The sequence below is a fragment of the Natator depressus genome, chromosome 10 (genome assembly GCF_965152275.1).
Source record: "Natator depressus isolate rNatDep1 chromosome 10, rNatDep2.hap1, whole genome shotgun sequence".
NCBI classification, from domain to species: domain Eukaryota; kingdom Metazoa; phylum Chordata; order Testudines; family Cheloniidae; genus Natator; species Natator depressus.
The window spans coordinates 15655836-15674759 of NC_134243.1; the positions used below are offsets into that span (position 1 = coordinate 15655836).

At 40.5% G+C, this 18924-nt stretch overlaps 2 protein-coding genes across 13 annotated transcripts in view; one reads left to right on the top strand and one right to left on the bottom strand.

Annotated features, from left to right (window-relative positions):
• The window catches only part of CCZ1 (CCZ1 vacuolar protein trafficking and biogenesis associated), a 32440-nt gene extending 24122 nt beyond the window's left edge, over positions 1 to 8318 (top strand). For both annotated transcript variants that reach the window (XM_074964595.1, XM_074964594.1), the window contains exons 13-15: positions 2451 to 2609; positions 4734 to 4861; positions 7670 to 8318. In XM_074964595.1, coding sequence (XP_074820696.1) covers positions 2451 to 2609; positions 4734 to 4861; positions 7670 to 7725 — 343 coding nt within the window. In that variant the 3' untranslated portion in view covers positions 7726 to 8318. The remainder of the gene's footprint in view (positions 1 to 2450; positions 2610 to 4733; positions 4862 to 7669) is intronic.
• A 259-nt stretch (positions 8319 to 8577) lies between these two features.
• Positions 8578 to 18924, bottom strand: part of LOC141994846 (radial spoke head 10 homolog B-like) — a 36242-nt gene continuing 25895 nt past the window's right edge. For all 11 annotated transcript variants that reach the window (XM_074965278.1, XM_074965282.1, XM_074965275.1 and 8 more), the window contains 3 exons: positions 16886 to 17023; positions 13695 to 13884; positions 8578 to 9128 (listed from right to left, as the gene is read on the bottom strand). In XM_074965278.1, the coding sequence (XP_074821379.1) occupies positions 8927 to 9128; positions 13695 to 13884; positions 16886 to 17023 (530 nt within the window). In that variant the 3' untranslated portion in view covers positions 8578 to 8926. The remainder of the gene's footprint in view (positions 9129 to 13694; positions 13885 to 16885; positions 17024 to 18924) is intronic.

An 18924-nucleotide genomic window follows, 5' to 3' on the forward strand; every position in this document is an offset into this window, starting at 1 on the left:
TGGGGATGGTAAAAAGCATATCACTAACACAAAGACCATTCCCTGCCAAATTTCAATAATTTCTCAAAGAAAAGGTTTCCAGAATTATTTTAATGTGGGCAAAACATTTTTCCATACCCTCTTTCTTGGAAACAGCTGAACCAAAATTTTCCAGTGCAATTCAGATTGAGGCAGACACACCTGACGTAAAATTTCAGTCCAAATGGTTAAAGTTTGGCAAAGTTATAAGCAACTTAAAACAGCATGTTATAATGGGAAGTGTCAGGCAACCTTAATATGCAGCTCTATAAGCCTCATCTATAACAACATGCACACTAGCTCAAAAAAATCTAGATAGCAAAATACAGCTGCAAGTCTTATACTTTACCAAGAGTACTGTGCCATCTTGCAAGAAACTAACAGTTCAAGGCTATAGAGGTCTGGGACTCTGTTATTGAAATCTTTATTCCTTTTGTCTAACTCTTAAAAGCCCAGGGTAAATCATTGCTGGATTTTACATAGTGGGTTTGCTTTTCTCTAGTTCCTTTTGTGTTTTATGTTAAAAGAAAAGTGCTGTTTTATATAATAGCACCACTCTAATCTACTCTAATGGAGTATTTGTTGGTTTCCTACAGTATTGCTGTTCTAAGGATGACTCAATCATACCAAAGATACATACACACTTACTTTGGTGTGTGGTGACTGTACTAAACTGGCAGAATTGCAGTGAGTCAAATAAAATATGCTTGCAATGGTGCCAACCTATTAAATCATTAAATACTTGTTTTTTTGTGTCATTGAGGGATTAAAGCAAAGGAAGATCATCTTATTAACTCTCCCTTAACATTTTAATGCAGCAGTGCCCTGATAACCTTATATGGTTTCTTTTTACACTAATGCAGTTGCGTGACATAATAGGGATCAAGATATCCAGATGTTTGAGCCATTTGCTGGTCTGCTAAGGTGATAGTGAGTAAACTGCCATATGACGCCTAGCCTAGATGAGACAGTTCCAAACAATTGAATATGTAACCTGAAGTGCCAACTGCTGCAGCAAACCTTCCCTGATTATAATTGTTGAAGCCATCACCAAAACCAATATCAATGACTTAAATTTAAGTCTTGACTTACCAAACTGGGAAAGGGAGATCATCTCATGCCCGAATCCACCAAGGAGGGTGAAAAACTCTCGTTGGCTTGGCCATTCTGGGAAGGAGGGGAAGCTTTTCCTGATATCAAATATGAGAGTCAATGAAACACTGGTACAGTTCTAGGGAATTCCCTTATGAAACAAATTAGTGACACAGCACCCAACCAAGTCAACAGTTGACTCCTCTTTAGGGAGGCAGCAAGGATCCCCACTCCCTATATGCTGTCTCCCCAGAGTAGCCAACCAATCCAGCAACCAGCTGGGGTTCAATGGTGTGAGATCATGGGCCCAGTGGGAGAATTCAAAGAGCTAGTGAAAGAGAAAGAGAGATGTTCTGATGTCCCCCACCGGTGGGTGAGTCCTGGTAAGAGCAGAAAATGCCATTAGGCAGACGTAATTTTATTCTCTTTCCTGTACTAGGAATTTATGTAGGTCTCTCTTATGGTGTCAGTGTTTTGGAGGTCTAAATGTTTTTTCATTTCAATGGCTATTCAAAAACAGTCTGTCAACCCTGCCACTGGTCTTGAAAAGTAGTTAGGCATGGCAGGATTCAATTTCAATTGATAGAAGTTGGTAAATCAACTAAAAAAAAATATTGATCACTAAAAGTTGGCAGAATTGCAGCCTTGCCCCCTTTTTCCCCGTCACCAGCACTGTGGCAGCTCAGGGGGCCCTCTGCAGCCCTGCTGTCATGTGACAGCAGGGCTGCAGGGAGCTCCCTGAGCTGCCAGAACTGGTGACACCCGATCCCTGGAGGCACAAGGTGTGGGGAAGGGTTCAGTTCTGGTGGGGCAGAGCAGAGACCCCCAGTCAGGACTGTGGTGAGGAAGAAGCAACAGACCCTGGCCATGGGGGAGGTCACCCTGCTGCTGAATGGCTCCATCCCTGGTCCGGAACTGTTCAGCAGCACCCTGTGGCCAGGGTTTTGTCATCCTCATCACAGCCCTGGCCTGAGGTCTCTGCTCCCCTGAGCCACGGCCGCAGCCTCCCCCTCACCTTGCATCCTGGTGTCATGGGCCTCTCAGTTGTGCAGGGAGCCCCCTGCCAAGCTGCCCTAACTCCAACCCTTCACACATGTCCCCTCAATTTCCAGCAACAGTTAAAAAAAATCTTAAAAATAAATGATAAATGGTCAAAATTAGAAAAAAAAGAAAATCAAATTCTGCCAAGCCTAATGGTAATGTATGCACAATGTCTCAGTATGATGATAAGGTACCTGATCATGGATTTCATGTTGTGCATGGATTAGTGATCTGTGACTTACGTACGCACATTTCACAAAGACCACATAGTCACCATTTTCTTTAACTTGTTTTCCTAGGTCTGAGAAGGAACCTCAGTTTAAGTTTATCTATTTCAATCATATGAACTTGGCAGAGAAAAGTACAATTCACATGAGGAAAACACCCAGTGTATCCCTCACGTCCGTTCACCCTGACCTCATGAAGATTCTAGGTGATATCAACAGTGATTTTACTAGGTAATCTTATTTACATTTTTCCTTCTGCCAAATAGGCCTCAGCTTTTAGCAGTGTTCAACTACTGAATTATCCTGGTTTTTCATTTATGTGTATATATACATACAATTACTGAATATATACAATTGGGGAATAAGTGATATAGAACAGATTTTTCTTTTATCTGTATCACTGTAGCCAGTTTGATACATTGAAATGTCTGTCCTATCCCACCCTTCTGGTCTGTTTCTTTCGTGACTTTTCATATCCCTGAGATGTTGGGCTAGATTTCAAAAAGGGATTGGATACTTCTGTGGATATCAAGAACATCCACAGTTATAATTAATAACCAATTTTGGAAGGGATTTAAACCTTATGCTTCAGGGTTTAAGTCAGTCTCTGACTATTAGAGATCAGGATGAAACCTAATTTTGAGGGTATATTATCCCACATTTGCCTACTAATTAACATACTAAACTCTTTAAAATAGTGCTTATAATAAAACACTAAATCCAAGTACTTATTTGAAAAAAATGTATTAGTTTCTCCTGTGATGGTGGAATCAACGCTTGTCTGTGTTTGGTGTTCTGCTGTTCCATGTGTTGCTTGGAGCTATTGTATTCCATGCTGTATTCCCATCAATGCTCTTGAAGAAAGCAGGCCACAGGTAGGAGGGAACAAACAGGAGCAAAATTTACATGAAAGAGGAGTGTGAAGAAGAGACAAAATGGGGAAACACTAGCTAGCAGGTGGGCAGCAGAAAAGAGGAGAGTTTTTTAGAGAATATGTTCTTATGATTTTCAGAGTTGGGATGTTCACATACAGCAGAAAAGATGGCTGGAAGATAAGAATGTCTCCACATGAATAAACTGTGCAATTAGGATGACCAGATACCCCGATATGGGGAGAGGGATAGCTCAGTGGTTTGAGCATTGGCCTGCTAAACCCAGGATTGAGAGTTCAATCCTTGAGGGGGCCATTTAGGGATCTGGGGCAAAAATTGGGGATTGGTCCTGTTTTGAGCAGGGGGTTGGACTAGATGACCTCCTGAGGTCCCTTCCAACCCTGATATTCTGTGATTCTATATTAGGCGCTTTATCTTATGTAGGCAGCTATTACTCCCCACTCGCTATCTGGTCACCTATGTGAGATGGATTTGAAAATAATGAAGAGGAAGAGAGGTGGTGTATTATAACTGGCCTTTCTAAGTCTACAATTACTGTAGAAAACTATGTTGATTAACACTGTGTCGTATGCCAGTCTTGTGTAAGACTGTAACCAGCATCCAACCTGCTTTAATCCTGGTTTAGCGATAGAAAATTCTTGAATGCTTATTTGCTTTTTTGTCTCTTCCCTGTTCCCATTATCCATATGAAGCTGATATAATGCTGTGTATTGTATACAGCAAGCAGTTTTCCTTTTGGCTGTAGAGACACCAACAGACACGCCAAACCCATGAAACCGTGGAAATTGAGCTTGTTTTTGGCTTAATTGGCTTGTGAGGTTGTAGCTTGTTCCTTCATTTTTTTGATCGGCTCCTGGCAAGCAGGGGAGTGGGGGGCAAGCAGGGGCTAGGGAGGAAAGAGTCAGGGATGCACAGCAGGCCCACCATAGTCCCAGACTGCACGCCAGGGGGATCTAGTCACATAGAGTGTTGGGGTTCTCAGGGATTGGCTTGTTTTGGCCTTATTGTGAAAGTCAGGGTGCTACCACGTGAAAGTTGGCAACTGTGGACACCAAGCAGCTTCCTTCAAAGCACTGATGTTTGGTTGACTAGTAGACTAAATAAGTGGTTGGCTTACTTCCTCGTGATTAAATTCTCCCAAATGGAGATTGTGCAGGCTATGCTGGCACTGGCTTGCAGTATTTATATCTCCTCAGTTGAGCATACCTGCTCATTTTTGATTTTCTGTCAATTATGCAATGTCACAGTAACCTGCGAGATTAGCTATTCAGTTCACATATAGTTTATTCATAACCCTTAGGACAGTTAAACAATTACTAAAGCTGCTCTGTTTGCTGGTTTTCTTGTTCTTTACTTCAATATTGTTGCTTGTAATGTAAGTTATTTATTTTGCCTATCAAGTCCATTATTTTTAATGTCACTACAAATTTTCCTAAGGTTTGTTTTATCCAATTTCTTTCAGAGTTGATGAGGATGAGGAAATCATTGTGAAGGCAATGAGTGACTACTGGGTGGTTGGGAAAAAGTCTGATCAACGGGAACTGTATGTTATTTTGAATCAAAAAAATGCAAACCTGATTGAAGTTAATGGTAAGGATTTTTTTATTTTTGCTATTTTTAAATACTGTTGGTGTTACTAAAATGCTTATCAGTGGATTTGTAGTTTTCTATTTTATATAAGATACACTTAATGTGGGATTTTTTCTATGCTAGACCAGATCAGCTTGCCTAAGGCTTTAAGTCTCTCTTCCATGTTTTGCATGGCAACGAAATCATCATAAATATTCAGCAGACTTTAAGTTGATGTTCTTAACGATGACTCAATGCCCATTATCTTATTCCTTGCCATTAATGGGAGTGCTCTGTTGAAATTTAATTTTGGAATATTTAATAAATGAAGTGCTTTATTATATTTCCAGGAGGTTAAAATGCCTACTTTTCTGAATTTGTCTTTTATAAGTCAAGGCAAAATATGTTCACAAAGGGAATTCATCATTAAGATTATTAGTATTAAAATTCTGTTTTTCTCCCAAAGTGCTTTTCTGCTTCAGTTTTACACTGTAATTTAAGATATACCAAGTACATGAAGAAACATGCATCAATATTACCTTTAGCCCAATTTATTTGGATAAAAAATGAGAACATTATGGGGCAATATCAACTTGAAAACTAGACAGGTTTTTTTATGAGATAAAAATAGTTTGTTTCTACATCTGCCCCTGCCTGACCTTCCTGCTAATTATTCTGCTTTTACAGCCCTACTTCTCTATTTATAATTGTTTTTTCCTCTCTCCTTGCTTCTGTGCGGAAGATGCACAGAAATGAGGGAGACAAACTTGCTATACCTAAAGTGCTGTCAAATGCACAAAGTGTATAAATGATCTGGGAAAAGGGGTAAATAGTGAGGTGGCAAAATTTGCAGATGATATAAAATTACTATAGATAGTTAGGACCCAGGCAGACTGCAAAGAGCTACAAAAGGATCTCTCAAAACTGGGTGACTGGGCAACAAAATGACAGATGAAATTTAATGTTGATAAATGCAAAGTAATGCATATTGGAAAGCATAATCCCAACTATATATATAAAATGATGGGGTCTAAATTAGCTGTTGCCACTCAAAGAGATCTTGGAGTCATTGTGGATAGTTCTCTGAAAACATCCACTCAACGTGCAACAGCAGTCAAAAAAGCGAAGAGAACACTGGGAATAATTAAGAAAAGGGATAGTTAATAGGACAGAAAATATCATGTTGCCTCTATATAAATCCATGGTACGTCCACATCTTGAATACTGTGTGCAGATGTGGTCGCCCCATCCCCAAAAAGATATATTGGAATTGGAAAAAGTTCAGAAAAGGGCAACAAAAATTATTAGGAGTATGGAATGGCTTCCGTATTAGGAGAGATTAATAAGACTGGGACTTTTCAGCTTGGAAAAGAGACAGCTAAGGGGAGATATGATTGAGGTCTATAAAATCATAACTGGTGTAGAGGAAGTAGATAAGGAAGTGTTGTTTACTACTTCTCATAACACAAGAACTAGGGTTCAACAAATGAAATTAATAGGCAGCAGGTTTAAAACAAATAAAGTATTTCTTCACACAACACAGTCAACCTGTGGAACTCCTTGCCAGAGGATGTTGTGAAGGCCTAGACCATAACAGGGTTCAAAAAAGAACTAGATATATTCATGGAGGATAGGTCCATCAATGGCTATTAGTCAAGACGGGCAGCAATGGTGTCCCTAGCCTCTGTTTGCCAGGAGCTGGGAATGAGCAACAGGGGATGGATCACTTGATGATTACCTGTTCTGTTCATTCCCTCTGGGGCACCTGGCACTGGCCACTGTCGGCAGACAGGATACTGGGCTAGATGGACCTTTGGTCTGACTTTGGGGGCTGCGGGAAGCGGCGCGGGCCGAGGGATGTGCTGGCTGCTGCTTCCCGCAGCCCCCATTGGCCTGGAGCAGCGAATCGCAGCCAGTGAAAGCTGTGATTGATCAAACCTGCGGACGCGCCAGGTAAACAAACCGGCCTGGCCCGCCAGAGGACTTACCCTGGCATGCCTCATGCCAAAGGTTGCTGATCCCTGGTTTATACCGTAATTATAGTGCTGCACCTAAATTACAAAGCAATCGCTAAAAATATTGTACTGGAAATTTAATCTTCTCTGTGAGAAGGAAGTAGGGGAGCACAAAACAAAAGACTTTAATCAATATTATTTCAGTAAGGAAATTGATTTATCAATGTTTCTTCTAATCCAGTGGTCCTCAAACTTCGTTGCACTGCGACCCCTTTCTGACGACAAAAATTACTACATGGTCCCAGAAGGGGGGACCAAAGCCTGAGCCCCGCCCCGCCCCGGGCCGGGCAGCCTGTAAACTGAGCCTCACCAGCCAGGGTGGAAGTCCTTGGGCTTTGGCTTCAGCCATGGGCCCCAACACTCTAATACCAGCCCTGGCAACCCCATTAAAACAGGGTCATGACCCACTGTAGGGTCACGACCCACAGTTTGAGGATCCCTGTTCTAATAATTAAGGAAGACTTGTTTAACAAGAAAAGTTCTTTTTTTCTGTGAAAACAGGATAGAAGCTAACTCCATATTTGGCATGAAAAGACTGATATGTGAATTTTCAGACTGGGCCTGCTGAACAAAATTGACCCACCCTTCTCTTACTAAAAATAGAAATAAGGAGTTGATATGCACCCGGACGCTTTTTTTTTTTTTTTTTTAAGAGCGAGAACATGCTTTAAAAGCAGAAAACCCTAACAAACGTAATTTCTTCCCCTGGATACAGTTAGTGTTAAGTCTTCTTTCAAAATCAGGGTGTTTAGATAATATGTTGTGATAGTGTGTGCAGTTTCTGAAATCCCTCTCTTCTTTTTTTTTTAAACAGAAGAAGTAAAGAAGCTTTGTGCAACACAGTTCAATAATATTTTCTTCCTGGATTGATCTGCAAAGGGCTGATTTAGTGAAAAAAAATCTACAAATGTCAGACACATTTTTGTTTAACATGAAGGGTTATTAGTCATATTATTGACTGGAATAATGACAATAGTAAAGCAATACTTGCTTTGTAAGAATCAAATTTCTACTGAAGCTGTAAACTCTGATCATAAGATTTTTAGATTTTAAAATATTTATGGGCAAACTAATTAAAACCAGTCTGATAATTCAACTGTACCATTCCATTTCTCTAATATTATGTTAATATTTTACTGGACAATAAAATTAATAATTGTTACAATTTTAAGGGCCCTTTTGTTCCCCTTCTATGCTCACTTGCATAATAGAGTGGACTTGAGTGTGGGGATTTAAATTGTTTTTCTACACATTAGCATGTAAAAGAGAGGGGGAGGTACTTGATGTTAACTCTATCATCTGAGTCTGAAGTGGCACCCACAGTAAAGGATATTGAGTTACCTAAAATGGTGGTCTCGGAATCATAAGCATGTAAAAGCTACACTGCACCAGTTCTTCCATACTACACGAGTAAACTAACCTGTTCCTCTCCCTGTATAAGTTGACAGATGCTGCTGCTTTAACAATAAAAGAAGTGAAAAGGATAAGGGCCTGATCTTAGTAGTTGTCCCACTGAAATCACATGATGCAGGATTAAGCCCAAAGGTTTACTTTACATGAGTGAAATATCTGGGTTCCTTACATGCCAGTGTACATAAAATAGGTGTGATAAGCAAAAACCTCATGCAGGTTGTATAGTTTTAAATTCCATTCAGACTATGCAGTCACATGGTTACAAGAGTTAGCCAACAAACAAACTTGAAACGCTAATGATCTTTTAACTTTTAATGGAAAAATGTCTCCTAATATGGCATAGTACATTTATAGAATGGCTTTGTATGTTCAAAAGGTTTACACAAGTTTTATGTAACAATCAAATATATAATCACACTCCCCAATTTCTAGGGGGCTCAGGATATCAGTAAATGGAGGTGTGGGGGAAGTTTGGATGTGGGGGAAGACTATGGAGAGTTAAATTTCCCTCCAGTGTAAACAAATACAAATAATTGTATTGGCCTTCATTTCCTGGAACCTATATTTTAATGTTTAGATTTTACAGACCTAGAAAGGAAATCTAATACTTAAAAATGTTAACAAGCACAGACTTTACTATTTCAACAGTCAGCCTAAGTTACTTTTTCTTTTTCTTCACACCTGCAGAAACCTTGCTAATGACTGGCTGAGGCAGAATCACTACTTCTTCCTTTGCAGGAAGTGGAATCTGTAGAGCTGAATCCTCTGGCTCTTTAACCACTCCATTATCTGTCTCTGCTTTTTCTGCAGCAGTGGCTTCTTGTTTTTTGGCCTCTTCTGCTTCCCTTATGGAGATAAGCCTAAGATCACACAAACAAACAAAAGTTTATACTTGTTTACCACTGCAGCAAATTCATGCAAACTTATCCTAGGCTAAAATGATTTTGTTTTGCTTAAGTAACTATAGCCATACTGCAATTACATGCAGAATGAATTACCTAATGAAAAATGTGATCCTTTTAATCCTTTCCTAAAATGTGTGTTCTGTGTAGTTGCTACTTCACAATCAACTATTGTTAAGCTTCATGTATCACTGCATAATCCAAATTTTTCTACTCAAGCACATTCTTAAAAGGAAAAAGTTACTTCCCTGTGATCCTGGTTCTCTGAACATATCATCTCGTTAGCACAAGACTGCAACCCTAGCTCTCCAGTTGCTGTTTGACCCTTGAAGGTAGTGGTAGCTGTGGAACATGTGAGGTAGGCTTCCCTAATAGTCATCCTGTGCCACCCAATGTAGAGCATAAATACTACTCTCTGAATGGTCCAGTCAATTCTTTTGATTATGCAGAAGGCAAAGCTCCCATAAAAGAAAACTAATGCCAGATCAGTATAAGGGCTTATCTCCACTCAAAGTTGCATTTGTTTAATTAAATTGTTTGATTAAACTAGTGTAACTGTGTAGACAGACAGTCTTCTGTGGGTTTAACTTGCACCTGTAAATGTACAGTTGCAAGCTGAACCAATATAAGCAGTTTTAAACTAAAGTGTCCACCTGGTTATGCTGGTTTAACTAAATCCCCATAAAAATCACATTAGTTATCTCAGTGGTTAGCCTGGGCATACTTTTTTTTTTTTAAGTGCTTCAGTAAAGAAAATGAAAAAGGTACAAGGGAAAAAATGTCAATAAGTAACCACCAAGTTCTGAGAGGAAGTCAGCAGATGAGTGACAATCCTGCAAGATATTTTCAGGGAAGCAGAATTACAGGTAAGTAATTTCCCCTTCTCTAAAGACACCTTCTGTACAGGAGTCTCACTCCTTGAGAGATGTTCCAAGAGCCAGTGGACCAGGAGGGCTTTTTGGGAGAGAGGACTATTACTTCTCATCAGGCACAGACTATAAAGCTGTAGAATAAGCCCACACCACAGAAGCAAATGCCACGCAAAAATATTTGACCAACTGAAAATGAAGGATGTCCTGAAATTAAAAAAAATTTCTTATGAAGGTTAGAGAGTTTGATCTCTCCTACCTTGGAAACAAGTGCTGGAGCACAGAGAACCTCAAAAGAGAATCCCTTTTGGAGCCTTAATTCAACCAGTAATGCTTTGCAAACGTATGAAGAAAGGAATGTGTAGTTGCTTTGCCTATGTCTGTGATAGGCACACCCATTAGGCAGGTATGGTGGACATAGACTCTAGGTCATGCCAAGGCTCACTCCATTTCAGACCAGTTACGTCACAGCAATGCAAAGCACTGAAAACATTGGGTAAAATTTTCGTAAGTCCCTAAATTCCATTTTCAAAAGAGACTTTGGTATCAAATTGAAAATTAATGAGACTTAGTGACTTAGGAGCATTAGGCACTTATGAAAATTTTACCCATAGTCATTTCCCACTTAACAGCTGTAAAAAGAAAAAAGTTGTGTGGGCTTTCTCGGTGCTTTATAGAATCATCAAAATGTATGGCTGGAAGGGAGCTTGAGAAGTCACCTAGTCCAGGCCCCTGTGCTGAGACAGGACAAAATAAACCTAGACCATCCCTGACCATTATTTGTCCAACCTGTTCTTAAAAACCTCCAATGATGGGGATTCTATAACCTCCCTTGAAAGCCTATTCCAGAGCTTAATAACTCTTACAGTTAGAAAGCTTTCCTAATATCTAACCTAAATCTTCCCTTGCTGGACATTAATTTGTGTCCTACCTGCAGCAGAGACAGAGAACTGATCATAGTCCTCTTTATAACAGCCCTGAATAGGCTGGAAGATTTATCAGGTCCCCTTAGTCTTTTTTTTTCAAGACTAAACATACCCAGTTTTTTTTTAACCTCTCCTCATAGTTCAGGTTTTCTAAACCTTTTATCATTTTTGTTGTTCTCTGCACACTTTCCAATTTGTCCACATCTTTGCTAAAGTGTGGTGCCCAGAACTGGACACAGGGCTCCAGCTGAGGCCTCACCAGTGCCAAGCAGAGTGGGACAATTACCTCTTGTCTTGTATTTGACACATTGGTGAATACACAGTGTTTTTTGCAGCTGTATCACATTGACTGCTATTCAATTTGTGATCCTTTTCAGCAGTACTATTGCCTATCCCATTATTCCTCATTTTGTAGTTGTCCATTTGATTTTTCCTTCCTGAGTAAAGTACAGTACTTTTCACTTGTCTCTATTGAATTTCAGCTTGTTGAATTCAGACTGATTGTCCAAAGTGCTTGCAACCACTCCCAGTTTGGTGTCGTGTGCAGATTTTATGAGCATACTCTCCACTCCATTATCCAAGTCATTAATGAAAATATTGACTAGTGCTGGACCCAGGACTGACCCCCTGTGAGACCCTCCTAGATACACCCTCCCAGTTTGACAGCAAACCATTGAAAACTACCCTTTCAATCAGCTGTGTACCAATTTATAGTAATTTAATCTAGCCCACACCACCCTAGTTTGCTTATGAGACTGTCATGTAAGACTCAAAAACCTTACTAAAATCAAGAGATACCATAGCTATTACTACCATAGGCCAGTAACCCCATCAAAGAATGAAATTTGGTTGGTTTGGCATGATTTATACTTGACAAATCCATGCTGGCTGTTCCTTATAACCCTGTTTTCCTCCAGATGCTACAAAATTGATTGATAACTGGAAAGATACTGGAACAAATCGTTCCCCTCTTTAAAGATAGTACAATGTTTGCCTTTCTCCAGTCTCCTGGAACTTCACTGATCCGCCAACTGTTCTCAAAGATAATTGCTAATGATTCTGATATTGCTTCAGCTAGTTCCTTAAGTACTAGGATGAATTTCATCAGGCCTTGCTGACTTGAATACATCTAACTTATCTAATTATTCTTTAAACTGGTTTTGCCCTATTTTGGCTTGCATTCCATCCTCCTTGTTGTTAATATTAATTGCGTTGTGTGTCTGGTCAGCATTAACCTTTTCAGTGAAGACTGAAGCAAAACAGGTTTTAAACACCTCAGCTTTCTTGATGTCATCAGTTATTAGCTCTCTTTCCCCACTAAGTAGAGGACCTACACTTTCCTTTGTCACTCTTTTGCTTCTAATATATTTAAAGAACCTCTTATTGCCTTTTATGTCCCTTGCTAGAGGTAACTCATTTTGTGCCTTAGCTTTTCTGATTTTGTTCTTATGTGCTTGTGCTATTCTTTTGTACTCCTTAGCAATCTGTCCATGTTTTCACTTTTTGTAGGATTCCTTTTTGATTTTCAGGTGATTAAAGAGCTCCTGAGGGAGCCATATTGACCTCTTATTATATTTCCTTCCCCTCAGGATAGTGTATGTTTAATATTGTCTCCTTGAGAAACTGCCAGCTCTCCTGAACTACTTTTTGTCTTTAAGTTTTCTTCTCATGGGACCTTACCTCCCAAGTTCTCTGAGTTTGGTAAAGTTTGTTTAGACCGGTTATACGCAAAGTTTGAGTGGGCATAACTATTTTGGCTAGGGGTCTGATCTTTTTACCAATCTAGTGTAGTCCCTAGTGTAAACAGTTATATTTGTGTACAGGTCCTTGTGTACAGGTAGAATATACAAGTAGAGATATGCCCACACATAGGGGTTATATCATCTTAACTGTACCTGTGTAAAGTGATACAACTTGTGTGTGTGTAGACAAGCACCTAGTCTGCTCTAATTAGAACACCAGTCACCTTTCAGCACAGAACAGGGCCTCATCATGATCTATGTAGGACGAACATTGGCAGGACAAAAGATTCATTAAAGTGAAATGTTCACATGGCCATGGAAGGAAAGTCAGCTGGATCTGCAATGCCCCCTTTATCCTTAGAAGATATGATACAATGTGGATCAGTTGCTAGGGCCTGAAACTCATTCCTTCTGTGAGCTGAAGTCACTGCCATTGGGAAAATAATCATCCATGTAAGAAACCTAAGCCCTGAGGAACTGACTGATGTCAAAAGTAGCTGAGTGTTCTACAGAGGGGTTTGAAAAATGTTAAACCCCATGTGAACCCCTGCTGACAAGGGGCTGCTGTGATATATTCAGATTGCAATGAGCTAGGATAATTGAGACTAGCTCCTGATAGGCAGAAATAGCTGCCAAATATGCTTCAGAAAAGAAGAAAGTAATCAGAGAGTTCTTATGCAGGGCCTTTCCCCTAAGTGCCAGGGGTAGTTATGTGTTGTACGTAAGCATTTTCTTTTTCATCTCAATTTCTTTCTGAGGAAACCTTGGTAACACTCTATGACAAATGAAAAGAAATTGATTACTGTAATCTACTGGTTGCACTATATAAATCAGTCATCCAATAGAGTATTTTGAAAGTAGCTAGTGGCTTCGATTTATCAAAGAGCAGAGTGACAATTTCCTAAATCTTCAAGAACATGGTATTCGTGTAAGGCCTTACTCTAGATGTCTCTGGGTGTAAAATGAAGCTTTTAAATTAAGACTCACTTTGCTTCCTCTTTGATTTTCAACTGTATGGCTAATTCAGCATTCCGTTTCCTATTTTCTTCTACATTTTCCTTCACCACTTGAGCATGCTTGTAGGCAGCAAAGAACTTGTTCACAAAAAAGATGTACATCTGATTCAGCCACAGGTTGAGTTTTTCCTTCTGTTCGTTTTTTGCTTTTTCTAATTTATCTGTAACAGAACCAATTACATTTTAATTGTAGTTTAAACCTACTTAAGAATATATTTGGCTCACTCTAAATTTTAATCAATATATCCCAACTCCTCCCCATCCAGGATGTTCCAGAATTCTGATATGGCTACCACAATAAAAGTGTGTTCTGTATAACTGCTAGGCTACTATCTAGGTCTCCAGGCTCATAAGAGGCATATGCTTTGTTCCTCTGCATGGTATGGAAGGGAGCCATGTTGGAGGAAATGTTCAAAAACACATGGGGTAGACTGTGGCAGCTATATGGTAGCATCATTCCCTTTGCTGCATAGTTACCACTTGCTGACCTCTGTACTGAAAGGCCATGAATAGAGTCAGACCCTATTGTTTCCACTTGAACTCCAGCATAAATGTGTTAGTTTAGTCTTAAATTACTGCTACAGCAATTCCATATCTACAGCTGTTATACGCATGAGAGGTGAGTAGGAAAATGATTGTGTTAGGATGCCAGGTAAGACAAAGTGTGGTAGGTCAGAAGTGCTGCAAAACAATGGACATAACTCTGTCTTCAGCTGATCCTACAGAGCCCAGCCTCTGTTCCTTTAAGAGGCAAATCCTCTTTTCACTTCTGCAGGCATTGGGTCCCAGAAGACACAATGTGGCACAGAAGAGCAACTGCTCTTTTCAGGCAAGTACCATCCCTTTCTGCACATTCTTTTGTGAGAAGGAGATAGTATGGTCCAGGATATGGTGAAAATCCTGGTCGCTTCGTGAGGTCAGTTTTTCTCCTGCTGGCACTTGCCCCTCTAACAGCAGTGTCCTTCCCTTAAAAAAAGGTATATAAATAAAAACATACGGAGAATTCAAACACACCTAAAGCAAAAGTAAAATTAACACGGATGCTGAGTTCTTACGACACAACACAAAATGCACCATGCTAATTTGGGATTCTGGTATCCAATCTCAAGTCCAACTTGACTTGCTCATATGCAATAACATGCTACAGCTGTTATAAAAAGAATACAACAGAGATGGTTGCTGAACCACCTTGTCTGCTTGTACTTTTGGGTTTATGCCCCACCCCTCCACCCATCCGTATAAGACTTTTATAGTTAGGAAGAACAGAGATAGGACTCCCTAAGCAGGCAAGAGGGAGTCAATGTAGGCAAGTGAGAGATGCAAGGATCAAGAGAGGCTCATGAGAAGTGCCATATGGTGCACTAACTGTAACCCCACATACAAATTATTCTTTTCTGTCTGACAGATTATGTAAATACTGTGATACAGAGACCGCCTGGCAAAAAGTCCTCCATTCTTTGTAAACAGCTCTCACTTCAGATCTGACAAACTCATTGCACCCAACACAGATCTTGCAGAGTTTTCATCTATATATGATATCATGTGAGATATCTACAGAAAGCTCGTAACTTGTCAAGACAATCATTGAGCAATATATGTAATGGTAACATTTAAGGAATAGTATATTTATACTGAAAGTATGCTTTATGGACTTGGGTGTAGAAATGAAATAACAAAGGGGTAATATGCCTGAGGCCAGGTCTAAACTAGTTATAGCAGTATAACTATGTCATTCAGGGATATGAAAAATCCACATCCCTGAGCAACATAGTTATACTGGCCTAACCCCCAATGTAGACAGCGCTATGTCGACGGGAGAGCTTCTCCCGTCAGTATAGCTACCACCTCTCACTAATGTGGATTAACTACACCAACGGGAGAGGCTCTCCTGTCAGTGTAGGCGTGTCTTCACTTAAGCACTACAGTGGCACAGCTGAGCTGATGCAGTGCTTTAAGTGTAGACTTGCCCTCAGTGATGGGGCATTCAAGCAAGATGGAGTTGTCACTCTTCCTTAATCAGCTGGCGAGGTAATGAAAGACTCAATTCACTACCCTTGCTCCCTCCTACAACTATCAATGGAAAATCATTAGCAGCACCACAAACAATCAAAACCCGTTGGAGGTGGTAAAGGAACATTACAACAGACAGAGCTTGGCCCAGACCTTGAACAGAAACAAAAGGCTGTTTTCAGTACAACACAGAGAGGGAGAAGCACTCTGGATCCAACGCTGAAGAAACCCCTGGGGAGCAAGGCTGCTTTCATAAATGTTTGGGTCCTGGTTCTTGTGAAAGCAGCCAGCTCTGCAGAAGACTGAACTTTTGGGGGAAAATCTACTTTATTAGCTAGGAAAAGTAACTATTGATATGTGTAGACCCAGGCTTGTGTTTTATGATTCTTTTGTAAACACTTGTTTTCACCACTCTCTCTTGTTTCTAGTTAAATATTTATGCTCTCTCAAATAAGCCGCCTTCTGTTTTATTATACATGGTCACAAGCGCTATGTAGTTTACAGGAGGAATGGCTTAAGGCAAAACTGGTAAACTGGGGTGAAACACTTCACCTTTGGGTGCAGAGGATCTGTAATTTCGGTGGGTAGCCAGTGTCAGCGGCTGGATAATACAAGAGTAACAATTCAAAGGGACTCAAGGATTAGGGTGCACTTATTGTTAACCTGCAAGGTGAAGTTAGCCCAGAGGAGAGTGCTTGAAGGGCTGGTGGTGTCAGGGAGCTGACAGCCAGCTACCACAAGAAAGACACCGTTTTGCTACAGGCAGGGGGTGACTCTCAGTCCTGGGTACCCTGAGAACCACCACAAATGCCCTCGGGTTTCTTATATGGATTTTCTTCCTCTAGCCAATGATGATAGAACAGTCCTTTACGTGTAAATAACAATATGTACCTTCAGTGAGAATGGCAACATTTTAGGTAAGTTTGGAGTACTCTTCTTTAAAATGAAAACTAGGATTTTTTAATTGTGGAAACTTTAAAACATGGAAAGAGAACCTTAAACATCTTATTTCATTTTTTTTTTTAACAGTGAAACTCTCTATATTGTGTTAGGTGTTCTTTTACTGCCCTCTTGTGACAACAACCTAAAGGATTAGGAGCTATTCAATTAAATTTTTTTTCCATTGGTACCAGATCTTCAAAACTACTTTACCTGCAAATTCTTTCATGTGGTTGCTGAGCACTTGGCCTTGTTCTGCATCCAAATCTGGTAAAGCCTGAACTAACATTTCATCTTTGTCATCAGCAGACAGCTGATACATTCTGTTTGAGGAGAATCTGATATTTGGAACTGCAAGGGAAGAAAATAAAATTACATACTGTGACCCAAGAACCCCTGCTGCCAACTGGCAGAGGGCACTGGGATACACAACGCAAGGTCTGTCAGCGCAAGGTCTTTAATGGTAAACTGTGGAACACTGCTCCTTTGGGAACAGAGGATCTGGGATTTCTGTGGGTATCCAGTGATTGTTTAGGGGTTGGATACCAAAGGGGGACACAATGAAGGGACTCAGAGACTGGGATGCATCTGTTGTCAACCTGTTAGGCTGGTGTAGTCCACAGGAAACGGCTTGAGTGGCTGACAGGCTGGTTGTCTTAGGGAGCTATCACCCAGCTAGTACAGACAAGATTCCCTCACATTGGAAGCAGGCGGTAACAAGAGGACTCTCAGCCCTGGATGCCCCAAGAAACATCACATATACTAAGTAGTCATTTAAATACTTTAAGAACCTTTTATGTCTCGGTATTAGGTAAATATAAACTGCCACCTATCAGTCCAACTAATGCTATGGTTTGCATAGAATTTTGTACTGGGGAAAAGCTAATTTCTCTCAGAAAACAACTGTGCTGGTTTTACACTTCTGTTTTCATCTCGAAGTGGCTGGGACAGAGAAAGGGAAAAAAAATTTTTCGCTTGAAAAGTATATTATTTTACAATGTGCTATTTTATCGTTAATCATGAACCTTACAATACAATTTATGAGCACAAGCTTCAGCTGTGTGATGCTCAAGAGCTGAAACTGACAACAGAGTGGTACAGAAGGCAGTCTCAAACTCAGGAAACACTTGGAGGACATTTAGCTATAGTATTTGAACAAACTCTTGCAGAGTATCCAGATGTGCTCTTGCAAAAGGCTGTACTACTACTCATTCCAGGAGGTCAGTAGGTGATGTAAACTGTAGAGTAAAGCATGTCCTGTTTGTATTAGGGATCTGTGTGTTTTTTGATGGAAACAAAAGCGTTGTAAAGATTTCTACACAGACAAATTAATGCAAAGTTAACGTTGCTCTAGTGAATTTCCTAGCAACACAATCCCTAAAAGTCAAGGAAACCACCAGGTAAGCCAATCTTACCATTCAGACCAGCCCTTTGTTCATAGAGCTTACCACCCCATCATCAAACAGACTCAAACACATGCACTTGGACTAGTCACTTCTGTAATATGTTCCCTTGCCCTTCAGACAACCACCCATGATGCACACATCCAGCCCTCAGTCACACTGAAAATCTTAACTCTGACCCCAACCAGATTAATATATCTGATCAATACATTAAAAATTCTGAAGTCTTGAGTTAAGGGTGTGCATGCAAGTATGATTCAGAGGACATGTGCCCGTACAGGTGGCTATTTGCTGCAAGCGAGAGGGTGGGGGAGCATATCAGTTCAGCTGGCTGGTTAAGATATGTCTAGGCTGGTCTAGACGTTAACGGTGCCATTAACTGCCTATTTCCTGGATTTTTAGTGTTTTGGTAGAAAAAAATGGTAAAAGTATGCTGGGTAAGAAAAATTGGGGAGCGGGGAATTCAAGAGTGCTGGCGGGGCTAAGGGGGCAGAGCAGCACCTCCAGGCACCAGAGATGATCTCTAATGGCTTGCTGGAGCGTGATGCGGGCAGGGGTGGAAATACCCTGTGCTGTGAACCATAGCAAGCAGTGGAGGGGCATTTTAATCTCCAGAACCTAACAATTCTCAGGCTCCTCGGACAGCTCAAGCTGCAGCCCACAAGCACTACCTAGTTCATGGACTGGCTTGTGCATAAGGAGCCAGGGACCTGCTAGTTCTGCAGGAGGAGTGCCCACTGCCACCCACCGTACCCAGCTCAAAACATCAGAACTCCATGGGGTTCCACTCCAAGTCCCTCAGGTGGAAAAGGCAGGGAAATGTTAGTGTTTCCCTGCAGCACGGAGATG